The sequence below is a fragment of the Myotis lucifugus genome, unplaced genomic scaffold (assembly GCF_000147115.1).
Source record: "Myotis lucifugus unplaced genomic scaffold, Myoluc2.0 scaffold_101, whole genome shotgun sequence".
Lineage (NCBI taxonomy): Eukaryota > Metazoa > Chordata > Mammalia > Chiroptera > Vespertilionidae > Myotis > Myotis lucifugus.
In genome coordinates, this window is record NW_005871149.1 from 3,681,912 (window position 1) to 3,707,267 (window position 25,356).

General features: G+C 46.4%; 1 protein-coding gene across 1 annotated transcript in view; it reads right to left on the reverse strand.

Annotated features, from left to right (window-relative positions):
• KIAA1324 (KIAA1324 ortholog) overlaps positions 1–25,356 on the reverse strand; it is a 42,788-nt gene that overhangs the window by 14,166 nt on the left and 3,266 nt on the right. The window contains exons 2-6 of the mRNA XM_023757095.1: positions 11,735–11,855; positions 9,643–9,835; positions 5,884–6,031; positions 5,348–5,428; positions 4,706–4,789 (exon numbers count right to left, since the gene is read on the reverse strand). Coding sequence (XP_023612863.1) covers positions 4,706–4,789; positions 5,348–5,428; positions 5,884–6,031; positions 9,643–9,835; positions 11,735–11,855 — 627 coding nt within the window. The remainder of the gene's footprint in view (positions 1–4,705; positions 4,790–5,347; positions 5,429–5,883; positions 6,032–9,642; positions 9,836–11,734; positions 11,856–25,356) is intronic.

The window sequence follows — 25,356 nt, forward strand, 5'->3', positions numbered from 1 at the left end:
CAGAATCCTGACTGGGTGCGGTTTCTACCTGTTAGAGGGGAACAGAAAAGCTTAGGGCAGTGCCTTCATGCTCTTATTCTAATTCTTTCTCTGAATTTTCTCTTCATATTTTCTTTCCGCACAACCTCCCCGCCCCAGCACCCCAGCATTCTCTGCACCGGATGAAAAATGTCAGCTATCGTTTCATTTATTCTCCTCTTGTGTGTTCTCCTCGTGTGCCTGTTAGTTCTGCTTTAACCCTCTGAACCCCTGGATAGCAAGAACTGTTTCAGTGAATCCCTCTTTAAAGCAAGGGACCTCACCTTTTAAAAATGATGCACCCTTTTGAGAATTTGAAAAAGAGACCTGTTTTCTCTATCCAAAAATACACACACCCCATGCATTAAATTTCTAAGAAATTAATTTTCTCCAGAATGAAAATCACTGCTTTATAGAATGTGAGTGTACACTAGTACCACTGCTGTCACCACTATTTCTAATATGACTACAGTGTCCTGCAGGCGAGCATGTGATCACGTGAGACTGCCTCCCTCTCTGTTACCTGACAGGCAGTGTGGTGGAGTGGAATGAGCTACTAACTCAGACAGGTCTGGGTCTGGGTCTGGATCCCGCGTCATCATTTCGTAGCTGTGTCACTTTAGGCAAGTTACTTGACCTCCCTGAGCCTGAGTGCTCTCATATGTAGAACAGGAATAATAATAATATCTACTTGGCAGGAGCCAGCACACCTGGCACCTTGTAAGGAGGGACTCACTAAATGCTGGTAACTCTTATTACCTGGGATTGTAGGGGTTATTTTATTTGGTAACTGTCATGGGTTTTTAATGAGGATTAAAAGTCTCTTTCTCTCCCTCCCAGTTAAGGGCTTATTTCTCAATTGAGCTCTTCTTCTTCCCAAGGCACCAAATGAGTTCCTAGATCAGAAAATTTCCGCCTTGTTGGCCTGCACCAGGGAGTTCCCACAACCATGCACCTCCACGCCTCTTCTGTCCCTGTCTTATTAGCTTGGGCAAGAGGGAACTACTGGCTGAGAAACATCTGGGGCCTTCTTAGCTCGTTTATTTGGTTAACAAACAGAAGGCCTAATTCAGCACAGAGGGATCAGGGACTCCTATTTTTGACCAACTTGCCAGGAGAAATTTGGGGGGAGATACTGAAAACACACCAATTCCCAGGACCCTTATGTATTGGGTTTAGCAAGTTGCAAGCTGCCTGTTAGAAAGTGCATTCCAGCTCGGCTGGTGTGGCTCAGTGGATGAGTGTCAACCTATGAACCAGGAGATCACAGTCCGAATCCCGGTCAGGGCACATGCCCATGATGCAGGTTCAATCCCCAGTGGGGGGCGTGCAGCAGGCAACCAATCAATGATTCTCTCTCATCGTTAATGTTTCTATCTCTTTCTCCTTCTCCTTTCCTCTCTAAAATCAAATATATATATATAAATTCTTAAAAAGAAAAAGAAAAAGTACATTCCACACTAGGGCCTTTCTCTGCTTGTCAAATATTTGCTCAGCCTGACATGCTAGGTCCAGGTATCAGCAAAAATAGTCCAGCTGTTTACACATGGACAACTGCTAAGGTGGTGTTAATAAATGATTAACCCAAATGCTGCAACAGACCTCACTCTCCTGGCTCAGGTTTCATCGTGGTGTTTAAGTTGGGTACTAGTCAAATTTGAAAGATCGACCTAGATGTTTGAGAAAATGAATCGTGATTCCTGTAGGATCGGGCCTGGCCAAAACTGTAAGGAAATAAAGTCTATCTTGGGGACCCCAACTCCTCTTTTTGTACCTTCCTCTTCCTCTCAGTGTTTTCCTCCTGCGTCAGGAGTATAGTGTTCTCATTCTGATACACTTTAGCAAAAGAAAACAGGCCAGGCTCAGATACCACCTCAGACTCTGGGCAAATCCCTGAGCCTCTCTGAGCCGTTCTGTATTCGTTTGTAAATGGGGAAGTCACTCTTATACTATGCTATGAGTGATTAATGAGATAATATTTTGTAATTTGTAAAGTACCATACAAGTGTCATATTATTATTGCTATCTATGCCAATAGCATTTTTGTATTAGCAGAGGACTGCTGGGACAGGCCTTAACGTAATGAATTAATAAAGTTAGTGCTCACTACATGCCAGGCACTGTTCTAAATCCTTCACCTGTATTACTTAATCCATACAGTAACACGATGAGGGAGATATGATCACTGTCATTCCGTTTTATAGATGATGACACGGAGGCACAGACAGATAACTTGCCCAGGTGGCGAAGCTAGTAAATGGCAGACTAGGGATTTGAACCGTAGTAATTTAGTTCTGGGGTCCAGGCTCTTAAATCCCAGGCTGTTCTCTTAGGAAATGAATCCCTAACTATTAAATGTAACACAAAGGAATTAATCCTAATGATCAAGTTTTAGGTATCAATGAGGAAAATGCTTTCTTTCAGTCAAGGTTTTGTGCTTAACATCTCCTCCCCCAATGGCTCTGCCTTAGTCTAGGTCCTGGATACCTGGACCTGTTGTGAAATCTCCTTTCCTCACCCATTTTCCAAATGGCAGCCAGAGTGGTCTTTCAAAAGCACAAGCCAGGCCATGTCCCCAGCTTAAAACTTTGTAGTGGCCCCCACTGCTGAAAGGATCAAATCTCAACTTTTGAGCAGTGGCACAGAAGGACGGTCCATAATTTGTTCCCTGCCCACCTCTCCAAGTAAGCTCCAGCCATGCTAGTTACTCGAAGTTCCCTGAGCCTTCTGGCTTTGGCTCACACTTCTTCCAGAACGTCCCGCCCCCATCAAATCACCAACTTGTCTTTCAAGACTCAGTTCATCTCTCAAGACCACAGCTAGCGAAGCCTTTCCTCCCTCCCTAGATAGGAATGACCGCTTCCCTTCTTCGCCTCCACTGCACCCTACACTCGGCGCTCCTATCCCAGCACCTCCGACTCCATGAAGTCACTACACTTAGATATTTCCATAACCACGTTTCCCCTTTTCAACAGAAGCTGGAAGGCAGGCACCGCTCTAACCCTAGCACCAAGCTCAAGCCCTGGCACCTACCAGACACCCAGGACGTATTTGTAAATGGGTGACTAAAGATTCCCAGGGTCTTCGGTCACTTCCTTCATGTGCACTGCACCATAGGCTCTCATCAGACTCTCTCAGCAGCTTCCCAGCTTCCCATTGACCCTGGATTCTGGAGGAGTCAAGTCCCAAAGAACTGTAACCCTCTTTGTACCCCTAGCTGGTAGGTGGTCGACAAGCTGACCTTGTTCTTCGTAGTAAAAACTCAAAGGGGTGGAGTGGGAAATCGGTGGCAGAAGAAGAATAGACTCCAAGAATTCAGACTCCCAATCTACCACTTCATAACAGCTCTCTGGATACAAATCGGTTTACATGGAGTTTATCAAAATACTCATAGGTAGTTTTTCTAGAACCACTTGCCATTCACACCCTTGTACAGCAGCTGGGCTGGAAAGAGCTGGAGACTTAGACTAACAAAGGCTGCCATTGACTGAGCAGGGAAGAGGAATAAGAAAGTCAAGTGGAAGAACAGGAATTTAGACGTATAGATAAAAACTTCCCCAAGATCTGAACATTCCTGTTCTTGCTGAAAACTATACTCCTCTGGCAAGATCCGTGGACAGAAACAGGATTTCTGTTTTAAAAATAGTGTAAAAATAAGCAGTTCACAAGGTCAGTGGCGGGTCTCGGCTGAGCCAGCACATACTGTAACACCTGTGTTAAGGTTGGGTGTGTCTGTGTAGGCATTCGGGGTCAGCTTGAGAGCGCGCCCTGAGCTGGGTTTGTATATGGTTCTGTGTGAGAAAGAAAAAATGAAATAACTAGTTGTGAGTGTTTGCAGGGGCAGAAAAGGGACTCTCTCTCTCACTACTAGTTTTTTCAGAACCTGTCTTGGAGATTGGCCCCCTTACCAACCACTGGAGTGCCTGAGCCGGGGCCCTCTGGTTCATAGGTTGACGTTCAACCACTGAGCCACACTGGCCATGCCATGCCATGTACTTCTTACTGTCTAACATACAATATAAACTTTTATGTATTTATTGTTTACTTATTATAGTTGTTGTTTATTGTCTGTCTTACCCCCTCCAGCATGTAAATTCCATGAAGACAGGGCACTTTGTCTATTTTGTTCACCAATATATTCCAAGCACCTAGAATAGGCCCTGGCAGATAGTAGAAGCTCCATGAATACCTATTAAATGATTTCATTTTTATTTCCGGAGCAATTGGTAGGATGTGGGTTGGCAAAGCTCTTCCAGTGTCCAGAAAGCAAGGGTTTAAGAATGACCGGTCTGGACTTGACCAGAAGGATGGCTCCACCGCCTGTTTCTCCCTGTGCTTGGTATCGCCCTCCAAACCCTTCCTACCCTCAGAAACATCACCTGAGTATTTGTCGGCGTCACACGGGTGGCAAGAAGTTTCTTCCTTGTTCGAATAAGAATTTTCTGGACAAAGTTTGCAGAAAGAGGAGCCCTGCTTGTCTGCATATGTGCCGGGTTTGCAGGGGAAGCATTCCGAAGTGTAGGCCACCCCTGGGAAGGAAGAACATAGAAAAGCAAAACTTGCGCCTAGAGACTGAGCCCCCTGGGGACTGGCCCCCACTCTCCTCCTACAGAGTCACAAGGCTGAAAACTCAGCAGCAGACCCAGGCCCCGCCCCTCTCCATACCTGTGATGACGATGTTTCTCACCAGCACAGGCTTGGAGACTTTGGACCACACTGAGAAGGCTGTGGTTCTCCAATAGAGGACATTATTGCCTCGATTTAGCTTTACCTACAAACACAGACAGGAGTTAGTGCAGCCTCTCGCTGGGACCCCCTCCTCTTACCAGTGCCTGTTCTGATCCTCCCCCTCACTTCCGCAGCTTTGCACTTGCTCTTGCCTTGGCCTTCCTCCTCTGTCTGAGCTTCCTCTACCACCATCTCCCACCCTCGGTCACATACACCATGAGCAGCTCTGCAGCGAGACCGGTGAAGGGATCTGACGGTAGAGTGGGTCTGACAGTAGGGTAAATGGAATTCCTCCTTCTTCTCTGATTCTACTTATCCATCTCTTGTCCCCAGAAGACCTGGCCTTTACAAAGGCTGCTGATCCTTGGGGTCAAGCCACTGGTGCAGCAAGACAGCCCACACCCATATTTTGTCAACTCATTAGGAGAGAAACTGCAGCATCCTCAGCATGTCAGACCCCTGTCCTCTGGGGAAGGAGGGGTGGAGGCCTGGGCTGGGAGGAAGCACTCCTCGGAGGAAAGGCCCTTGGTCCCTTTTCCGGGATTTCTAGGAACGGCTGCATCTCCAGCAGAGGCGGCAGGAAGGCTGGCTCGATGCTCACATTGTGGAATTCCCATCCTTTCTCTGTGGTCCTCATCCACCGGGAGTCATCTGCATTGGGCTGGCACTGGTCATTCTGGACCTGAGGCAGCAGGAGTTTGGGATCAGAGTCTTCTAAGGAAAGGGGTTCCTTCCCCCACGCTGTGGCAGCCTTCCAGAGGCCCCTTTTTGTGGGAGAAGAGTTGCCAATTTCCTTTAGGAACAGAGCTCAGAACATACGAGCCTTGAAGGAGGGCAGGAGCTAGTCGCACACACAGAACGTCAGGCACTGACAACAAAGACATAACCGGTAACTCACAGAAGCCATTCCATGCGGTGTGCGTGTCTGAGCAGGGCGAAACCCCCAGGATTCCCAGACTCCCCTCCTCCCCTCAGATTCCCTCGCCTCTTGAAGCCTCAGCTCCTTTTGCCCACAGTTCTCTCCAGAGGATAACAACTGGGGCGATTTCCCAGGCAGGACTGGGCTTGATTCCTGCAGGTGCATCTGAGCCACGGGGAGTTTCTGCCACCCACCCTCCCCCTTGGCCAACAGCTTACAAAAAACTCAAAGATGATATTGGAGTCTGCGTAGTAGTATTCGAAGCTGACAGTGCCCGACTGCTTCAGGTTGACGGCATACTTCAGTGTGGCCGTGCACTCGTCCGTGTTGGAGGCGATGTAGTCGCCCAGGGGAACCCACTTGGACCTGTGGGTTGAAACAGGGGCCAAGTTCACTGTCAGGGGCACGGCCCACCAGCCTCATGTGACCTTCTAGGTCTCTGGGGGAATTCTTGATTTGTGGTTCACAGGCGAAAGCTGAGACCTGAAAATGCTCAGTAAAGAACGACGTCTGAGCCTGGCCAGCGTGGCTCAGTGGTTGAGCATCGACCTGTGAACCAGGAGATCACGGTTCGATTCCCAGTCAGGGCACATGCCTGCCTTGTGGGCTCAATCCCTAATGTGGGGCGTGTAGGAGGCAGCCAATCAACGATTCTCTCTCATCATTGATGTTTCTATCTCTCTCCCTCCCTTCCTCTTTGAAATCAATAAAACATTTATATATTTTTTTTAAAAGAACAACCTCTGGATCAAGGAACCAATAAGAGGTGGCCCCACATTATGCCCCCACTATTTCACTGTTTTGCTGGAAACCAGCTCATGTCTCCAGTGACTAATAATGTCCCATTAAGGGGACCTCAGTTTAGTCCCCTGGTTTCCTCCTGTGTTTGTCAGAGTAACATGGCACTTCCAGCTCTTCAACAGTTAGTGTTATTCTCGCATGGAAGCATATCCAAAGCACCTATGCTGAGCTCCTGCAAGATTCCCGCACTAACCTAATGGTATTGATTGCTCCTGTTAAACGAGACAACACTGAATGCTGATGTGCTCCCCGGCATCAGCTATAAATAACTGCTGAAGTCAGATGAATAATTAAAAGGGTGCCATAATGGGTTACATTTGCAAAATGCATCACAATTCTGGTGTTTGTCAGAGCTGTCCCTGGCGAGGATCACTTCACACTCAATCAGAACAACATGTCTTCACCGATTTCTAGTGCCAGGCATTGCTCCAAATTCTTGCTCTTATCAACTCATTTAATTATTTCCACTCCCTATAAGAGGAATACTATTTTCAGGATGAGGAAACTGAGGCACCAGAGTAATTAGGAAATTTGCTCACATTCATTTAGCTGTGATCTGCTTATACCTGCTTTGTTTTCCCATAACCCTGGTCAAAGAGAGGCAAGTGTTCTAAGAAGAATTCTCACATGGCGGCCACCCAGGCACCGCCTGGCTCACGCTGTGTGGCATTATTTTATAAGTTCAAGTTAGAAAGAAGAAACTGCACAGGAAAACTTAGAGGCTTCCCATGTTTGAAACCCTTTTTAGTATTTACATAGATATTGCTCTCATTCTTGTTTCACCCTCATACTGCTTGGCTTCTGTCCTTTTTTCTCCTTTAACATACAGCATCCTTTCTATCTTACTTCTTCTTTACTCCTGTTCCCTCTTGCTTATCCCAGTCTTGGATCTAAGGGTTGTTTCCAGCACCGTGATCAAGGGACATTTAGCCAGGAACCAAGAAGGAGCCCCTGAAGGATTGTCCTATTTTGTTCCGTTATTTATTTCTTGTCAACGTTGTGCCAGATGTTAGATGCTGGACATACAACAAAAAACAAGACAGACCTGGTCCCCTCCCTCTTGAAGCTTGCATTCTGCTTATAGTTGAGGAGACAGAAGCTTAGCTAATCACACAATTAACCACGTGGTAATAACTGTGATAAGTGCCATAAGGAGAAGATGATGCAAGAGTGTGTAACAGGAGCCTGTGGGGTCAGGAATGACTTCTTTGAGGAAGTCACACTTAGGCCCCGAGGAGGGACAGAGCGTGGTGGCCAGCCTGGCTAGAGCATAGTAAGCAAGAGGGAAGGTGCTTGAGAGAGGCTGGAGAAATGGGCAGAGAGCAGAGGCCAGTCGGGGCAGGTACTGGATTTTATTCCAAGAGCAATAAGAGTCCATAGCATCCAGAATTTTCAGCAGGAAAGTACTGTGGTTGTATTTGTGTTTTAAGGTCAATCTGGTTGCTGAGTGGACAGTGGCTTGGAGAAGGCTGGGAGTGGAAGGAGGTACTTGCTGGGAGGTGTTAGAGGCAGAACAGGCAGGAGGTGGTGCTGGCTGGGGTTAGTTTGGAGGCAGTGGATTCAGGTAATACCAGCTCAACTATTGCCTTTCTGTGGGCGGTGAGGAAATCGCAAAGCCTCTCTGGATGGCCATCTGCTCTCCGTTTCTAGAGAGAAACCTACTCTCCCCTCCCAGGGATGTCCTGGAAGCTTTGAGATCCAGGCCCTTCAGGCTCTGTGTCGTGGAAGCAGGTTGAGTTGTTTTATTACCCAGCCCACACCCTGCCTCGCTGAGAGGTAATGATTTCTGGACTTCAGTGCATCCCCAGAGAGAGAGAAACCCTTTCTCGCTGAGTAGGAATTGATTGAGTGCGCCAGACCTGCACCTGGGTCGGCTCAGTCACATTCTCTGTTAGGACACAGATGGGGTTGGTTGTCTTAACCTGCATTCCCTCTCCTTCCAGCTTTAATCCTCTCCAGCTTTCTCTCGGAGGCAATGTTGTCGTGCTAATGATTTCGACACATAATTTGAATTCTAAAACTGGACTCTGAAATGCCTGCTGCCTGGCTCCGACAAGGTACTTCTAGGAGGTTAAAATATAAGAATGGGAGACATTGCTCCCGTTTTAGAAATCCAAGTGTAATGCAGTTATTAACTCCTTTTTGTCCTTTTGATTGCTTGGGCATAAGAGACACTTTCATGGACGTACTTCTCTCCCGTATTCTTGGCCAATATTTAACAAAGAGCAGTGGACGACTGTCTTTTACATCCATGCACCGCCCCCACTTTCTTCCCTAGGATCCAGCGTTGCCTCGCACACACTGACTCATTGGAAGGTGGCAGCTCGGGGCAGTAGAAAGCTTGGGACTGGGTGTGAGTTCCAGGCTTGCCAGCTGTAAGCCGGGTAACAAAGGACGAGTCACTGAACCTCACTCGCTGAGTCTCCAGTTCCTCGCCTGTGAAATGGGAGCAGTCATGCTATTTCACGGGTTCTCGTGGGGATTAAAGCATCCACCACGATGCTGAACAACAGAAGGCACATCATTTCACTCCGACCCCTGGCATTACGTATTCAGAGATTTTGACAAGGAAAGCTCACCAGTTCTACGAGCACCCTGAGCTGAGCTTTTCAATTACTAAAAATATCTCCTTTTGAGCTGGGAACGTTTCAGTCACTGGAGTCTCAAAGGATTTGAAAGCCACCACCGACCAAAGCTCTGGTCCTGCTCTATCCCCTCCCCCCACACCTCGGGGTTGGCAGACCAGTTTTAGAAGTTAGCACCGAAGCTAGGAAGATGCCCAGGGCTTTACACATTGAGTTGCCATCAACGTGAGGCTGTTTATTGGCTGACCCCGAATTCCATGGTGGAAATGCAATTGGATTTTGTTTTAAATGGACTGGGCCCTTGAACCCGTGGCCATCTTACCTACCTCTCTCTATCTCCCCATGTTTTTCTCCTGCCACAAATGCTTGTCCATCACTAGGAAGCTTATGTCCGTGAATGAGCTACGGTGGACGGACGTCCCACCTAACAGTGCTGTGGGCACCTGCTTCAGCCCTCAGCCTGGGCTCCCTCCTCTCCACCCTCCCTGCCCGCCTGCAGAGCAGAAGAGGAGTGCTCCCTGAGCCCCTTCCCAGCACAGGGAGGAGGGAGCACAGGGGTGGGAGAGGACAGGGAGAAAGAAGGTGACTCACAAAGTGCAGTTCTCGGTGGACTCGTTGGTGTTGTCGTTGATCTCCACATTGGATGAGAGGCTGGCAAAGCCATGGGGCAGCTCGTCCCACTCGTCAAACCGGATGCCCGTGCCAAGGGAGTAGCGGCCCTCAGTGCAGGGCTTACAGGACTGGTCCTTCATGTCCAGAAACTCCCCAGCATTGCAAGAAAAGGCTGGAACACAAAGCAAGGACAAGGGTGGGGTGGTGAGGCCACTGCTGCCCTAGGAGAAGTGGGCAGGTTCTGGGCATCCTACAGGGAGGAGCAGAGGGTGGAGGTCTAGGCATTGGGCCCGGTAAGCGTTAGAGCCATGCATGTCTTATCCAAGTCCATTAACATGGAATGTCTGAACAGGCAAATCCACAAAGACACATGGTGAATTTGTGGGGCCAGCGACTTGGGGGAGAGATGGCTGGTAGATTTGATGTCTGTTTTTGGGATGATAGTGTTCTGAGATTAAATAGTGGTGATGGTTATGCAACTCTGAATATTCTAAAAACTAAGTGAACTTTATACTTTGAGGTGAATTTTACGACATGCAAGTTATATCTTAGTAAAGCTGTGATTTAAGAAAGAAAAAGACTTGGGCTGTGGAAGCTCTGCCTTGCTGAGGGATTTGGGCTTCTCCCTGTCAATCTTGTTTCCTAAGGGAGTAGCCGTGGCCATTCCGAGACCTCTCCAGTGAAGAGGACGCCATGGTCTCTCACGCCGACCCCTCTGAAGGGCACCTGGTCCTCCAGCCTTGAGTTTCCCCTTGAGTCTCTGTCTCCTTTCCGGTTCCACTGACCGTGCGGTTGGGATTCTCATGACCTGTGAGCTCACCCTCGGCAGTGTCCTCCTAACTTGTGCCCTGTTTCTTGTTTATGCTCACTTTGTGGTCAGAAGTATCATTCTAAAACATTGACTTAATTAAAAAATGATCAGGTACCCCTCTTTGGTTATAGAATTAAGCTCTCAGCCAAACTTTCCAGCTTATCTCCCACGCAGACCTTTCTCCAGCCCAGCCCCATCCTCACGCTGCCTGTGTTGTCTTCATCCCAGGTCACGTGTTCTTCAGCCCAGCCCCATCCTCACGCTGCCTGCGTTGTCTAATAAGTATCCATAGCCCCCATTCTTTTTCACCTCGTATTAACACATCATACTGATGGGAGCCTGCCACCAGGCCCTGACTCCTCCAGGGATGATGGCTCAGTGACGGACACAGGAGCTCTCCATAAAGGTTTTGCTGACAAATGAATGGATATATGCACATAGGAGGAGCTCGATAAAGTTGGCCCAGTTAAGAGAAGACGGCTCATTTGTTTCCATTAGTCACACCTCCGTTCTGCTCGGGTCTTAGCAATATTCATTCTCTAATTTAACAAGTATTTATTTGCCCACTTACTGAACCAGGCATTATGCTAAGCCTATTTTAGAATTTAAATGCCCTCAATTTCCTTTCCAAATTTTCAAGTGTTCCTTGATTCTAGTCTCTGATTTGTATTGTTACTCCCTTTGCATATCTAAAAAGAATAGTGCAGGGGAATGAGCAGCTGATTGTAGAAAAGCTCTAAGAGTCGCCGAGGTGGGAACAGGAGCTGCAGGCAAGCCATCGCCCGGCTGATTGCACAGTCAGCTCCCGTCGGGGAAGGTTCTTATTTCCTGAAGTGATGCCCAGTGTGTTTTAAATTCATCTTCTCTGGCTTCCTTTTCAAGGACGAAAGCAAATTGCAATCTTTCTAATGACCATTTGTGGCTGGTGAGTGCAGATTGGAGGCATGCGCAGGCAAAAAGGAAAATGTATGCACGCTGAAAAAAGTATCTGCATGGCACACAGCTGGAATTACTTACACTTTATACCCTAATGGGATTTAAAAACATTTTTAAAGCAAATTCAGATCCCCAGTTTGCATCTGTGAAATAACATTTCTGCGCCAAATCTCAAAAGGGTTGAGGATGGGGACTAAGTGGGAAAAAGATCTGATTCCTTAAGGCAGCTGCACTGTCAGGGAGGGCCTCGCTTGCAAGGCAGGAGGCATGGGGCAGAGGCTGAAGCTGAGTGACAGGTGGCCCTGGAGCAGGATGGCTGCTTACAGCACTCGGTGCCCTTGACGGGGTCCGGGAGGCTGGTGCAGAGGCCTGGGGTGTGCGGCACAGCAACCCTCCACCTGGAACTCATGCTGTCACATGCGGTGTACTCGTAGTGGTACTCAGACTGCAGGGGAGAGAACAGTGGGCAAAACCCATGTTAGTGTTGATCCAACCGTACCAGCTTCTCACCCTTTTCCTCCCCAGCACCAGGGCTACTGACCCTCATCAACAGAGTAACACCCTGAGACCCTGGTGGGGAGCAAGGCATCATGGGAGCTATAATTATTTAGACCACTCTTCTCCATCCAGTCATAGCCTTTAGAAATCCTTTCTTTTTCTTTTCTTTGGGGTGACTCTCTTTGCCGTTATGTATAAGTAATGTCCTGATATTACTGAACAGCCTAGAAACAGATGGAGTTTTTTTACCCCAAACTGTAGAATTTATGAGCAAGGACTATCCATTAAAAATTTCCAAAGGATTGTCACAGAAGCTGTATTTCTTTTACCCTGTATTCCTCAGGCTCCCTTCTGCCCAGAAAGACGATGAATTCCCACCTCCCATTTTAAAAACGTCATATTTAGCCCACGCAGGTGATGTGCTCTCATCCTGTGGGTCTGTTCGTGCCTGATTTCTCTGTGCAGTAGGAAACTCACAGTTCAGTTGCTTTACTTGAACTAAGAATAAGCTAAATAACAACAGCAAAACAGCCAAATCAACCACTAAGTAGGACAACAAAAACCATTACTTGGGAGAGAGAAGACAGAATGAATGTTTATTCTTTTAAATCTTGTCATAAATAATAGAGCGCAGAATTGGTTTGACTTTGGCTCTGACAAGTATTTTACAATCTGCACTAAAACTATATTAAAGCACAGAACTACTTCGTATTATTGTGTCCATAAGAAAAATAGAGGTAATGTCGCCTCTCAACCCATATGAAAGCATGGTTGCATAACATGTATAAATGCAAGGAGCTGAGCCTGAAAACGAGACAGCTAATCTCAGAATGCATCAGAACCACAAGGGAAAGCTTTTCCTTTGAAAGAGGTGGCCCTACCTACTGCATTTCATCTCTTCTAAAATGCCCGTTTCTTTCCCATCGTAACATCAGTGAAATCAAGATGTGTTGCTTATAACTGACACGACGAGGAAGCATCGCGCCATGTTTTAATTCTTTGTGGTACATAACAAATGGTGTGTCTGAGAAGCAGTGGCATCCCCAACTTGTGGAAATAAGATAGATGTGTTTCTGTAGTTTAAGTCACTTAAGATGATAAGAGGACAATTGTAGAGCTCCTCTTTTATTTTCCTCTATTATAAATATTTACCAAATATGTATTGTACACCCACCACTTATAGGTACCAGATGTGGTACCTGGTGGGAGTCAGGGCCGCCACCCACAAACTCAGCACTTTCCTCCCGAGGGAACAGATGCAGAGGACAAGGGGGCAGTTTGGGGAACCGTGAGGCTAACTTTTGATGAGAGTCTCCGGCTTTGCACTTAGACGTTGCTGTCATCTAGGGAAGAAAGAACACCAGGATGGCAGTTCTTTGTGCCTTTGGCTAATCTCTCGGGGTCTGTTTTTCCTCCTAATTCCAGTCTTTTCCTTAGCTCAGAGGACTCTCAGATAAACAGGGCAGGCAATCCCACATGTATCAATTCCAGGGCTAAAACGATGCGTTCTAAAGGGTTTTGCTGCAAGAATGAGGGGTAAAACCCACGGTATGTAAATGCAACGCAGAACTGAGCAAAGCAGGTGGAAAGGATTCAGGCTGTGAACATGATCATGGCGGTCATTAGCATAGTGCTTTCACAGTTCCCGCAACAGCGGCTCATTTGCTCTTCAGTCTGCCTTCAACCAGACAAGCAGAGCAGGGTTGTTCCCTTCCTTGTACAGACAGGAAACACTGTCTACCCGGTGAGATGTCTTGTCCAAGGTCACACGGCTGGAAGGTCACAGAGCCAGAACCCAGGCCTTCCCACCAGGAATCCTCTACCCTCCTACCTCGAACCAAACACAGGCTCACGCTGGGCCAAACTTAACAGCCAAATCTAAAAATTAAACAAGACAGTGCTGGCTGGCTGCCAGCAGCCAGGCTCTCTTTGAGGCCTGAGCATTGGCGCTAAAATACCTCATCTGTGCGAGCAGATAGCTCAGCCCACTCTGACTACATTTGGTCTTTTGGAGACACACGGGCCAAGACCATTTCTTTTCATGGCCTTTCATGAGACCCACTCGGGGGAGGTTTGCTGGGAAAATGGTGGTTCCTACATGTGCTGATTTACTTCCTGTCACTTGGGGATATTTACACCATCCAAGGTGGCTGGTTGTGCTGCAGCCATTTCAGACCTGAACGCTTTGCACTCTCACCATGCAAGACATAAGCTTAGACAGTTAAATCAGAGGCATAACTGGCAGCAGTCCTCAGTTATACTTTGTGAGCAAGTCAGTTCCCCAACAGGGCCTCAGTTTACCCAGTGCCCTGTCTTTGTACGGGTACACCCTGCATAATGCACAGATTCACAAAGGAGACACACAAATATATTCAGTGCGTATGTCAAGCACAAGTCCTTGCTCCCTCCCCCTGCACAATGATATGAAAATATCCAGATCACAATTTTAAATGGGGCACAGTAGGCAGTGGCTACTGCCTGTTCATCAGAGAAAGAAGGGGAGGATGATGAGGGGTGGGCACCTTAGTTAATCTGCCCTCCCCTAAATCACCCAGCCACACACCATGCTCCGGGGAGCATGAGAAAGAAGGGAAAAAAATCCCAAAGTTGGAACCTGCCTTGCCAAATATTCAGCTATCTATAGGGAACACTAATCTTTTGGCCCCAGAGGAAGAAGAATTTACTCAGACCCACATGATTCGGTCTTGGTGGAATTGTCCAATGAGGTGGGCAGTGCTCCTCTGCCAAGGCCTGGGCACATGCCCACAGGAGGCCAGTCAGATGCTCTCCCTGGGCAGGTGGGAGATGGGCTGAGGGGCTGAGGACACAGCCACGAGTAGGGACCTGAGGTGGGTGGGAAGTGAGGGAAGGATGGGGCAGGGGAAGGTCCTCAGGGAGGTGACCTTCAAGGGGATCACTTGACTGGTCATTTGACTCCTCTGAGCCTCAATCTTCTCATCTGTAAAATGGGAAAATTGGACTTAGGCAGTTTATAATTTCTAAGATTTCTTCCAGTCCCAGTATCTTATTTCACGGCTGATACTTGCATGGGAATCTGTTCTTCCTTCCACCTATTCTCCCTTCAAAGTGGCACACCCAGATTTATTTATTTATTTATTTATTTATTTATTTATTTATTTTAAAAGATATTTAATGATTTTTTAACAGAGAGGAAGGGAGAGGGACAGAGAGTTAGAAACATCGATGAGAGAGAAACATCAACCAGCTGCCTCCTGCACGCTCCCTACTGGGGATGTGCCCACAACCAAGATACATGCCCTTGACCGGAATCGAACCTGGGACCTTTCAGTCCGCAGGCCGACGCTCTATCCACTGAGCCAAACCGGTTCGGGCGCACACCCAGATTTAAAAATGATTTTCAAAGTAATACAAGTTCATTCTAGAAAAGATGACAATACAGGCTAGAATGAAAGAGAAAACCTGCCACAAGTCCACCGAGCACAGATCACTACCTGTAACGTGTAGTGTATTTCTTTCCAGACTCTTTTCCGTGCACATGAATACATCGCATGGTATGTAGTTATGTGTTCTGACCTTTCTTTTTTTTTTACATTTTAGGTCACAAGCACTTTCCTATGTCTTTAATGGTGGCACCATAGTTTCTTTAACCATTCTCTATTGTTGGACATTGACTTTTGTCCAGTTTTTCATTATTTTACATAGCACTACAATAGCTAGTATCACTAGTTATTTCCTTTGGGAAGATTCCTGGAAGTGGAATTACTAAGTAAAGAATATTAATTTCTTTAAGATTCTTGATCAAGAAGGGAGATTTCTAGAGAAAACAAACATTTCTAAGTCTCTTTTAAAAAAATTTTATTACGGCAAATTTCAAATATATATATTTCTATTTTTCCCCAAATATATATTTTTAGCAAACAGAATATAATGCCCCCATGTACCCATCACCCAGCATCAGTACTTACCAATTTCTGCCATTCTTGCTCATTCACCTCCACCCACTCCTCCCCAGTTGAAGTTATTTCTTATAGGTTTTGTGTTTTTTTAAGGTGAAATTTGTATGGGATGAAATCCACATATCTTAGCCGTACAATTTGGATAAATGGGACACGAGTAAAGCTTTGACAGGGCTGAGCATCACTGCCCAGAGACTGCTGGGGAGAAGGGGCCCCTCCCCTGCCACCTCCACCCCGAGGCAGAGCAGACAGTCAAGCAGGTGTCTCACAGGCTGAGTCTTAGAACCTCCGAGCCACTGCTGCAGGCAGTCACGCCCACCCAAGGAAGCAGGGCATCGGCACGGCTTGGTTTGTCTTGGCTGGGACAGGGCTGCTTCAAGAAACAGGTTCTTAAGTAAACCCGGATTCTGACTAGAGGCCTTGGGGTCTGGAGGAGGTTGTGTCCGGCTCCCACACCCATCCCCTGCTGGCTCGTCCCCATCTCCTCACTGTCCCTGAAAATCAGATCCTTTGGGGAGAATGGCAAGATGGGGGCAGGGTAGGCGAGGCAAGCGCCCCAAGCTTGGTACAGTGGGGTCAGTAGGTGTTTGCTGACTCAGTTGTAAACCCTCTGCTTGGAAAGCACCTGCCTCGGACAAGAGCAGGTCCCATTCAACAGGCCTGTCTGTCAAGGAGAGGCTGGCCCTTTGCTGGGAGGGAGGAATGAGCTAGTTGACTTAACACAGAACATGGGAAACCATGGAGAAGTGTCAGAATTTGAACGTGCGACTTTCTCTTAGGCCCAGCCTGGGCTCCTGTTCTTTGTCTTTGTTTTTTTGTTAGTTTGTTTTTGCTTTTGGCATGCCCAGCAGGTTTTGGTTTTGGTTGAGGCTCAGGGCATCATGGCCTTGCTTTGTCCCCTTGTGAAGGGTAGGGTGGAAGGCACAGCACCATTGTTCTCTAGCAGGTGGGGGGGAGGGGGCACCGGGCGCACAGTAGGCCTTCTCCCTCTTTCCCACCCTCCTTCCCACCCTCTTTAGAACTGCCTACTCAGTAGCAGGGTCTCCTGAGCCCTACAGCCCGCCAGCGCAGCTCCAGAGCTCTGGTGCCTAAACCTGCATCTGTCGGATCATCACAACTGCCTGGAGATCACGTGAAAAATACAGATTCCCGGGCTCTGCCCCCAAGATTCTGGTTCTCCTCTAGATCTTTTTCTGTCCCCTCCTCTTTCAAAACTCACTCTTCTTAGCCTCAGGACTTAAGTATTTATCTCATAAACCAGTCTCCCACAAAGCAGGGCTCCTAATCTACAGGCCTTGGACCACTTCCTGCATACAACCCCATGCAGAATTTTAGGAATGTGGGGGAAAAAGAATTTTAGGTATGTGCATTTTTCTGGGCCAAGGGTCTGCAATTTTCATTGGAGCATCTCAGGAGTCTGTTACCCGCCTTCCTACAGGAAAACGTTAAACTCTGTCATAAAGTAATTTAAAAATAGCTTTAGCCCTAACCGGTTTGGCTTAGTGGATAGAGCGTCGGCTTGCGGACACAAGGGTCCCAGGTTCGATTCCGGTCAAGGGCATGTACCTTGGTTGTGGGCACATCCCCAGTAGCGGGTGTGCAGGAGGCAGCTGATCGATGTTTCTCTCTCATTGATGTTTCTAACTCTCTATCCCTCTCCCTTCCTCTCTGTAAAAAATCAATAAAATATGAAAAAAAAACAGCTTACTATTTTACCAGCCAAAGGCTATTCACTTTTTAACAGGGGGCTAGAATACTTTAATGCAAGGATTATCAAATTGTGCTCCTGAGGCCAGAAGTTTATAAAGCCAATCCCTTTGCTGGGGGGTGAGGAAGGTGAGGATTCCCCCCTCTTTTAATGGAGCAACCTTGTTTTTTGTTTAAACCAAAAGTTTCACACACAAAAAGTTTAACACCGCAGTCTTAAGAACAAATCGCTCTCAGGTGGAATTGTAGGCGCTGAGGCAGACTCAGGGTTAAGGATGCCTTTGGCCTTCACCTCACCAAGTCATTTGCTTTACCCACAAGCAAGGCTCCCTCTTCCCCAGAGCAGGCACCAGACCCAGCAGCAACCAAAGCAAACAGACCTCAAGCAGGCGGCCCCTGCTAATGGTCCTCAGTCTGGGGGTTGCCTAGCAACATGGTGCCAGGAGCCCCCGGGGCTCCCAGTCTGAAGGAGTATAGGGGAGCCTGGCCTTACATCACCCTTTTTTCAACACTTGCTATTCTCCTCTGGGTTTCCAGCTCCCATTTTGATCAAAAATAGGAGGGACAGTGCTTGGTCACCCCGACAGGGCCTGCCCCACTGGTTTAGCCGCGGACACATTACACAAAGCAGATTCTGGGCCTCAATACCCAGCTGAGGCTGTGTCACCATGCTCTGGGCCAGCCTGTCGGTAACTTGAGCTGCCTGTCCCTTTGGGGCGCAGCCTTGGCCTGGGGGCTCCTGGAAGACACTGACAGGCTAATGAGGAGGTGGGATGATCACAGCCACTATTTGTGAGCACATGTGAGCACTCGTGCTCCCCCTCCAGCGTCTTCCCCTTCAGCCCCCGCAACCCTTCCTGATAGGATCCCTACTGCACGACCTCCCTGTTTACAACTGTAATCTGCTCCCCTCTGTCCCAGTGACCCCGACATCCTGAGTGACTTTTTTCCATAGCACTTACCACCTACGACACACTTTATAACCAGTTACTCATTATGTGTATTATTGATTTCTGATCAGAGGTAAGTTCCACGAGAACAGGGAGCTTTGTTTTTGTTCACTGAGGTAGCCCAAGAGCCCGGAACAGTGCCTGCCACCTCGCAGATATCCATAAGGAGTTGTTGAGTGACTGCGTGGTGGGGCACGACTCTAGAGCAGCCCTGGAGCTGTGCGAGGCGCTCTGGATTAGAGCAAAGATCTGGGCTCTCCTCTTGTCCTGCCACCCCAAAACTGAACCATCATGGACCAGTTATTAAATCTCCCCTTCCTCGGTTCCCTTGCCCATAAAATGGGGATGCTAACACTCTGCTAAGAAGATTAAATAGATTACCCCCCAAAACACACACACACACACACACACACACACACACACACACACACACACAAAACTGACTAACATCAACCTCTCGGGACAAGAGGAAAGCTCTTTGTAAACTGGTTTAAAAAAAAAAATAGCATCCAGCTACTGCTAGGACCCTGCCTGGGGATGGCTCATAGAGGGCGCCCCGGCCCTTCTCTCCTCTCTCTGGCAAAAGGGCTGGGATGAGGGAGCCTGGTGACTCTGGCCTAACAGCCATGGTGACAGCAGCAGCGAGACCCTCCCCAGTTCCCCTGTTGTTTACTGCCTGCCCTGACTCACCCTCTTCTCTGATGCATCTTCTCATACATATGAAACAACATCTGTCCTTTTCCTATTTCTTCTCCCCTGGCAACTCCCCCAAAGCTAATCTCTCCAAATCAGGCTGGCCGCTGACATTTGTGAGACCCAGGAACTGGCCAGTCCGTCAGGGGCAGAGGGCTTTTCAGCACTGCTTGTAAATATCCCTAGGATCGAAATGGCTTTGTCGCTAGGAAACAAAATGTCCCTTTATAAATTCCAGTCCCTTTCTGGTAGGTGAGAGATGGCACACATCTGTCTATGAGGCAGAGCTTTATGATATTATATTTCAAAAATGTACTTTTCTTGTTTTGTTTTAATGAGATCAAAATGTCCCATTAAAGTTTTTTTTTAAATATATTTTATTGATTTTTTTACAGAGAAGAAGGGAGAGGGAATAGAGAGTTAGAAACATCGATGAGAGAGAAACACCGATCAGCTGCCTCCTGCACACCCCCTACTGGGGATGTGCCCGCAACCAAGGTACATGCCCTTGACTGGTATCGAACCTGGGACCTTTTAGTCCTCAGGCCGATGCTCTATCCACTGAGCCAAACCGGTCAGGGCCCCATTAAAGTTTTCACCTGAGCTTTTTAATCACACATGAAAGAAACAGATCAACAGGTCCTGGCCTATGCAAAACTCCCCAAGGACAGCTCATGTTTGATGTGCCAGCTGCTCGTGATGGAGACCGTGAACCTGGCGGACACACTCCCTGCCTTTGCTACCCCCTCTCCTCCGAGCCTCTCTCCAGGCTGCAGCCAGAGTGACCCATCTGAGCTGCAAACAGAACGTACCACTGCCCCACTGTTGCCCTCAGAGCCAGCACCGGACTCCCTGCAAAGCTTACAAGGAAGGCCCTTCACGCGCTGGCCCCTGCTTATTTCTCCAAGTGGGTCTGTTTATTCCGACTCTATGCCCACCCCCACCATATCACTTTGAGATGTTGCCCACTTCACATCAAAGTAATTCAGCTAAAAGCATCCCCTAGGTATGTGGTGAGGGGATACCAATTCCATCAAGGCAGCCCTAGTATATGCAGGGCCACTGTAAGCTGTAGAGGTGGCGCACTGCACAGTTCCCGGGCCTGCTAGTCACATATGGTGCGCAAGGTACTATCCTGAGAGAGACATGCCATAGAGTAAGAATGCTACAGATGTATACATACACACAGCACCAGGTAGAAAGCGACAGGTGAGAAATAACATGCTTTAAGAATTTTTAAAAAGAAGCTACTTATTTAATGACTCCTAGTTTTTTTGTTTGTTCGTTTGTTTGTTTTGTTGTTGTTGTTGTTTGCCTCTAGTTCATATCTATAATCTTCCGGCTTAAAATTCAACTCCTCCAATCCCGACCTGAATAATTAAAATTAAAGGAACTCCTCATAGCTTGTGTGCTATACTTTGATTTCGTGGGCATAGCATGGGCGGAGAGTGGAGAGTTTTCATCCTGACTAGGAGGAGGGGGAGGCAACTGAGAAGGGATTTAGAACACGAATGATGTATAGGGCCCAGCTGGTGTGGCTCAGTGGTTGAGCGTCAAACTATGGGCCAGGAGGTCATGGTTCAATTCCTGGTCGGGGCACATGCCTGGGTTGCAGGCTTGGTCCCAACTGGTTCTCTCTCATCATTGATATTTCTCTCTCTCTCTCCCTCTCCCTTCCTCTCTGAAATCAATAAAAAAATATGTATTTTAAAAAGAATAATGTATAGGGATTGTTTAATGTTGTTTGCTGTAGGAATAGCTTCCAGAAATACTCTGAGGTCTTTTGGGAGCTTTAGTTGGGGTCCTTCTTGAAACAGGTGGAGTTCTTCAGCTATGGACCAAGCAAGAATTGTGTGTGTGTGTGCGCGCGCATTACTTACTGACTTAAGGTTTGAAACGACTGATAGCATAAGAAAAGGTGAAGGAATACAAAGTTAAGGGGAAGTAAAATTGGTGCAAAGAAGAAATTGGATAATACGGATAATATATATTTGATCAAGAAATCCCCCTTTCTAGGAACATAACTTAAGGAGTTAACAGAATGACAGTTGAACAAGTGTTTATAAGTATATGTGCAAAGGCATTCACTTCAGTATATGTATACTAATGAAAATTAGAAGCTATCTGAATTGGTTGGTTAAATAAAGTATATACATGCTACAAAACTCTGTGCAGCCTTGAAAATGATGAAGGAGACCTGTATTTATTAACAGGTAGAGGTGTCCTCTGCATGTTACAGAATGAAGAAAACATTATGAAATACATGTAATATGATCCCATTTATGGAGAATTATATAGTTATATCTATACATATACATATATAGTAACAGAAGTATAGGAAGATGTAACAAGATATTTATAGTGATTTTAACCAGTTATGAAATTTTGGTAAGTTTTGTGGGGTGTTTTTTTTAATATAAATTTCTTGTTTTCAAAATGAGAATCTATCATTGTTATAAAAATAAAAAAAACTATGTGAAAATAGTATTCAATAGGTCAAAAGGAAATGAGGCAATCCGGAGGTCAGTCCCATTCCAAAATCAATACTTTGTATGCTTTGCCTTGAGCATGATATTTCTATACTGGGCTCCATTTCCTTGCTGTGTTCCTGAAGCAGTGATCTATACCAGCAGATAGTGATTCAAAAGTCTCAGCTGTCCTCTTTCCAGCAATATGCTGAAACTAGTTCTGTGATATACTGTAAATTAGTTCTCATTGTAATCATCTCTCATCATATCTTTCACTTTTCTGTCACAGCACTTAGCCAAGTTTACAACTGTAAGTCAGTTGGAGTGGTTATTTGTATCCACTCTGCTTTTCACGGGGTGTACTGTAAAAATGGCAACAAAGTCTTCCCATCCCTATATGTATGCCCCTTTGAATGTGACTGCAGGCCCTCCCATCAGGAGATGGAGTCTATTTCATGGCATGACCATGTGACTTACTTTGACCAATAGGACATTAGCAAACATGACACAAGCAGAGTCTTGAAAAGAGTTTGCGCATTGGGACTTGCTGTCTAACTGCACTTGCAACTCTGAAACCATGTGTAAATGAGTCTAAGTTGCTGGAGAATGAGGAGCCACCTGGAAGAGAACCTGGGGACCCCAACCAACTATCAGACATGTGAGCGAGGCCATCCTGGATTATCTAATTTGTAGTCGACCCACTAGCTGACCACAGTCACATAAGGCAGCCCAGCACAGATCAGCCAAGCTACCCCAGACCCAAAGAACCACCCCTTTGACCTACAGAATTGTGGGCTAAAAATAGTTGTTTTGAGGTGGTTTGTCTTGGGATGGTTTGTTACTCAGCAAACGCTAGCTGATGCAGATTACCTTTTCATTGAAAGGTTATTTGGGGCAAAGAAGCCACATATAAATCAAGAATGTAAGATTCTCTAGCTAACAATCTTCCTTAAAGTAAGGAGTACACAGGCAAGGAAGACTTCTGCTATTGGACAATCAGAGTAGGAACAAGATCTATATTGGCAGAAATTATCTAAATTCCATAGGGCTAGACAGTCCCTGGTAATGTCCCTTTCTCAGAAGTTAGTTCCTCCAGTGTATAGGCAGCATTAAGCCCCTCATTTTAGGATTCATCCTTAATGTAAAGGGAAACTCTAAAAGGTAACTGAAGCCCAGCCAGTGTGGCTCAGTGGTTGAGTGTCGACTCATGAACCAGGTCATGTTTCGATTCCCAGTCAGGGCCCACGCCTGGGTTGCAGGCTCAATCCCCAGTGTGGGGCATGCAGGAGGCAGCCGATCAATGATTCTCTCTCATCATTGATGTTTCTCTCTCTCTCTCCCTTGCCCTTCCTCTCTGAAATCAATAAAAATATTTAAAAAATAAATAAATAAAAGGTAACTGAATCCACCATGTCTGGATATGGGGTTAGATGGCCCGAGGGCATTTCCCCGAGAGCCATTACTACACCTCAGACTCCTCTCAGGTACAGTGGAGAGCAGTGGCCATCTCCTACCCAGTGACACTTCTGTTTTACCCTCAGATGATACCAGTTTCCAGAAGCCCACCACTGGAGGTAACTTTCACCCAGACTCCATTCGGTGAGTGACCCTAATGTGAATATGTCTGTCCAGCTTCCAGAATGGAAGAAAACCCACCCGAGCTGGGATGCATCCAATCAGAAAACACTGAAAACCGAGGGAAAACTGTAAAATTCTAGGAAAGCAGGTCCTTCTCCCAAGAGCTTTGAAGAAATGGCATCATTTACCAAGGGACAGTGGAGCCCTCGCTTAGCATGCCTGGGGCTAACAGGCCCAAGGGCCTTCATGGAGTCTCAGCCTCTGGGGTCAGTGATGAGTAAGCTAAGGCAGCTCTCTCGCGTGGGAAACGACCTGGCATTCTTTTGTCAAGATGAATGTGGGCACACCCAACAACCCAGCACCCACCTCTAGGCTTATACCTTCAAGAAATGTGGACCTGCTCACCAGGTGACAGTTCCACAATGTTCAAAGCAGCCTTGTTTGAAATGGCCAAACACAGGACACCCAACCGCCTCTCAGCAGGAGAGTGAATTTTTAAATTGTGAATTTTTAAATTTTTAAATTCGCACACGGGAATATTTTACAACAATTTAGAGTTCATAAAACTTGGTTAAGAAAGTAGGCTCACATCCTCAAGTTGTTCCAAACACAGGTAATAATTTTTCAGTAATGGAACCGAATTTCCATTTTAACTTGAACTTTAAATGAATTAAGATTTTTTAAAAATTACAATTTCGTGTCCTCAGCTGCACTAGCCACGTTTCCAGTGCTAACAGCCACAGGTGGCTGGGGGCAGCCACACCCGAACAGCGCAACTCCGGACCCTTTAGTGCTATGTCTCCTTCTTCTCTTTAGCAAATTCTATCAACCTTTTCCTCAGAATATCTCTCACCATCTACTCTTTGTTCCTTTTCAGTTCCACCAACTTTTACCACCATTAAATTTTTAATTTTTTACCACTATAAGATCATGTAAATTATACTTCCACTAAAAATCTAATTCTAACAGCCAAAATTTACTGAGTATTTACTATGCACCAGGAACTATTCTAAGCAATGTACATGTGTTAACTCACTTAACTGTCATACTATAGTCATTAAGTGGACTCTTAATATACGCATTTTAATGATGAAGAAACTGAGGCAGGAGGAGATTAAATAAATTTCCCAAGGTCATAATAATTGAGTGGAAGAGCTAGAAATTGAACTGAAATAGTTTTATTCAGATCCCACACTGTACCACTATTCTGTTTCTCTCTCACAAATATAACCATAAAAATGATAGAGTGACCCTGTCCAGGTGGCTCAGTTGGTTGGAGCGTTGTTCCATGCACCGAAAGGTTGTGGGTTTGATTCCCAGTCAGGGTACCTAGGTTTTAGGTTCCATCCCCAGTGAAGGTACATATAGGAGGCAACCAATCAATGTTTTTCTCTCTCCCCCTCTCTCTAAAAAAAAAAAAAAGTCTACAATAATTCATTTTTTTAAAAAAATGATAGAGTGATAGGATTATAGGTGATTTTTACTATCTTCTTTTCATTTATCTATATTTTCCAATTTTTCTGCAAATGAAAGGTGTCACTTTTGTTATTTAAAAATCTTTTGTAAAGTAAAGTCAGATAATTATCAGAGTTTTAGTATACTCTTACTTTGAGCCAGGAGAATAGACAAAATGCCTTCTTAAATGCCTTCAGATCTCAAGAAGCTGTTCTTCTTTAGCCCCTTTGGTAATAAACAAAAACATCCCATCTTGCCACCCTGTAAGTACCTCATGACAATTGGAGAATTTTAATTTTCTCTCTTCACCAAATATGGCAGGATGTTTTAAACATCCAACCTTGATGTTTCCCGAGGAGTCTGCTCTCAGCCTCTGGCCTGCCTCAGCCATGTTTGCTTCATGCTCATGCTAACCCACTCTCAGCAGGATTCTCCACTTCGTTTCTGACCTTCCAACCTTGATTTCTGGTGGACCCGCACCCACTCCACATTTCAGCCACCTCATCGTCTTGCAGTTCTCAGGCTCTTGTGTCTTTCCTACCTGTGGACCTTTCCTCAGGCTCCTCCCTCTATCTAGAAAGCACCTTTCCTCCATCTCTACGCTTTGAAATTCTACTGATTATTCCAGGTCAAGTACCAACTGTTTAGATAAGTCTTCT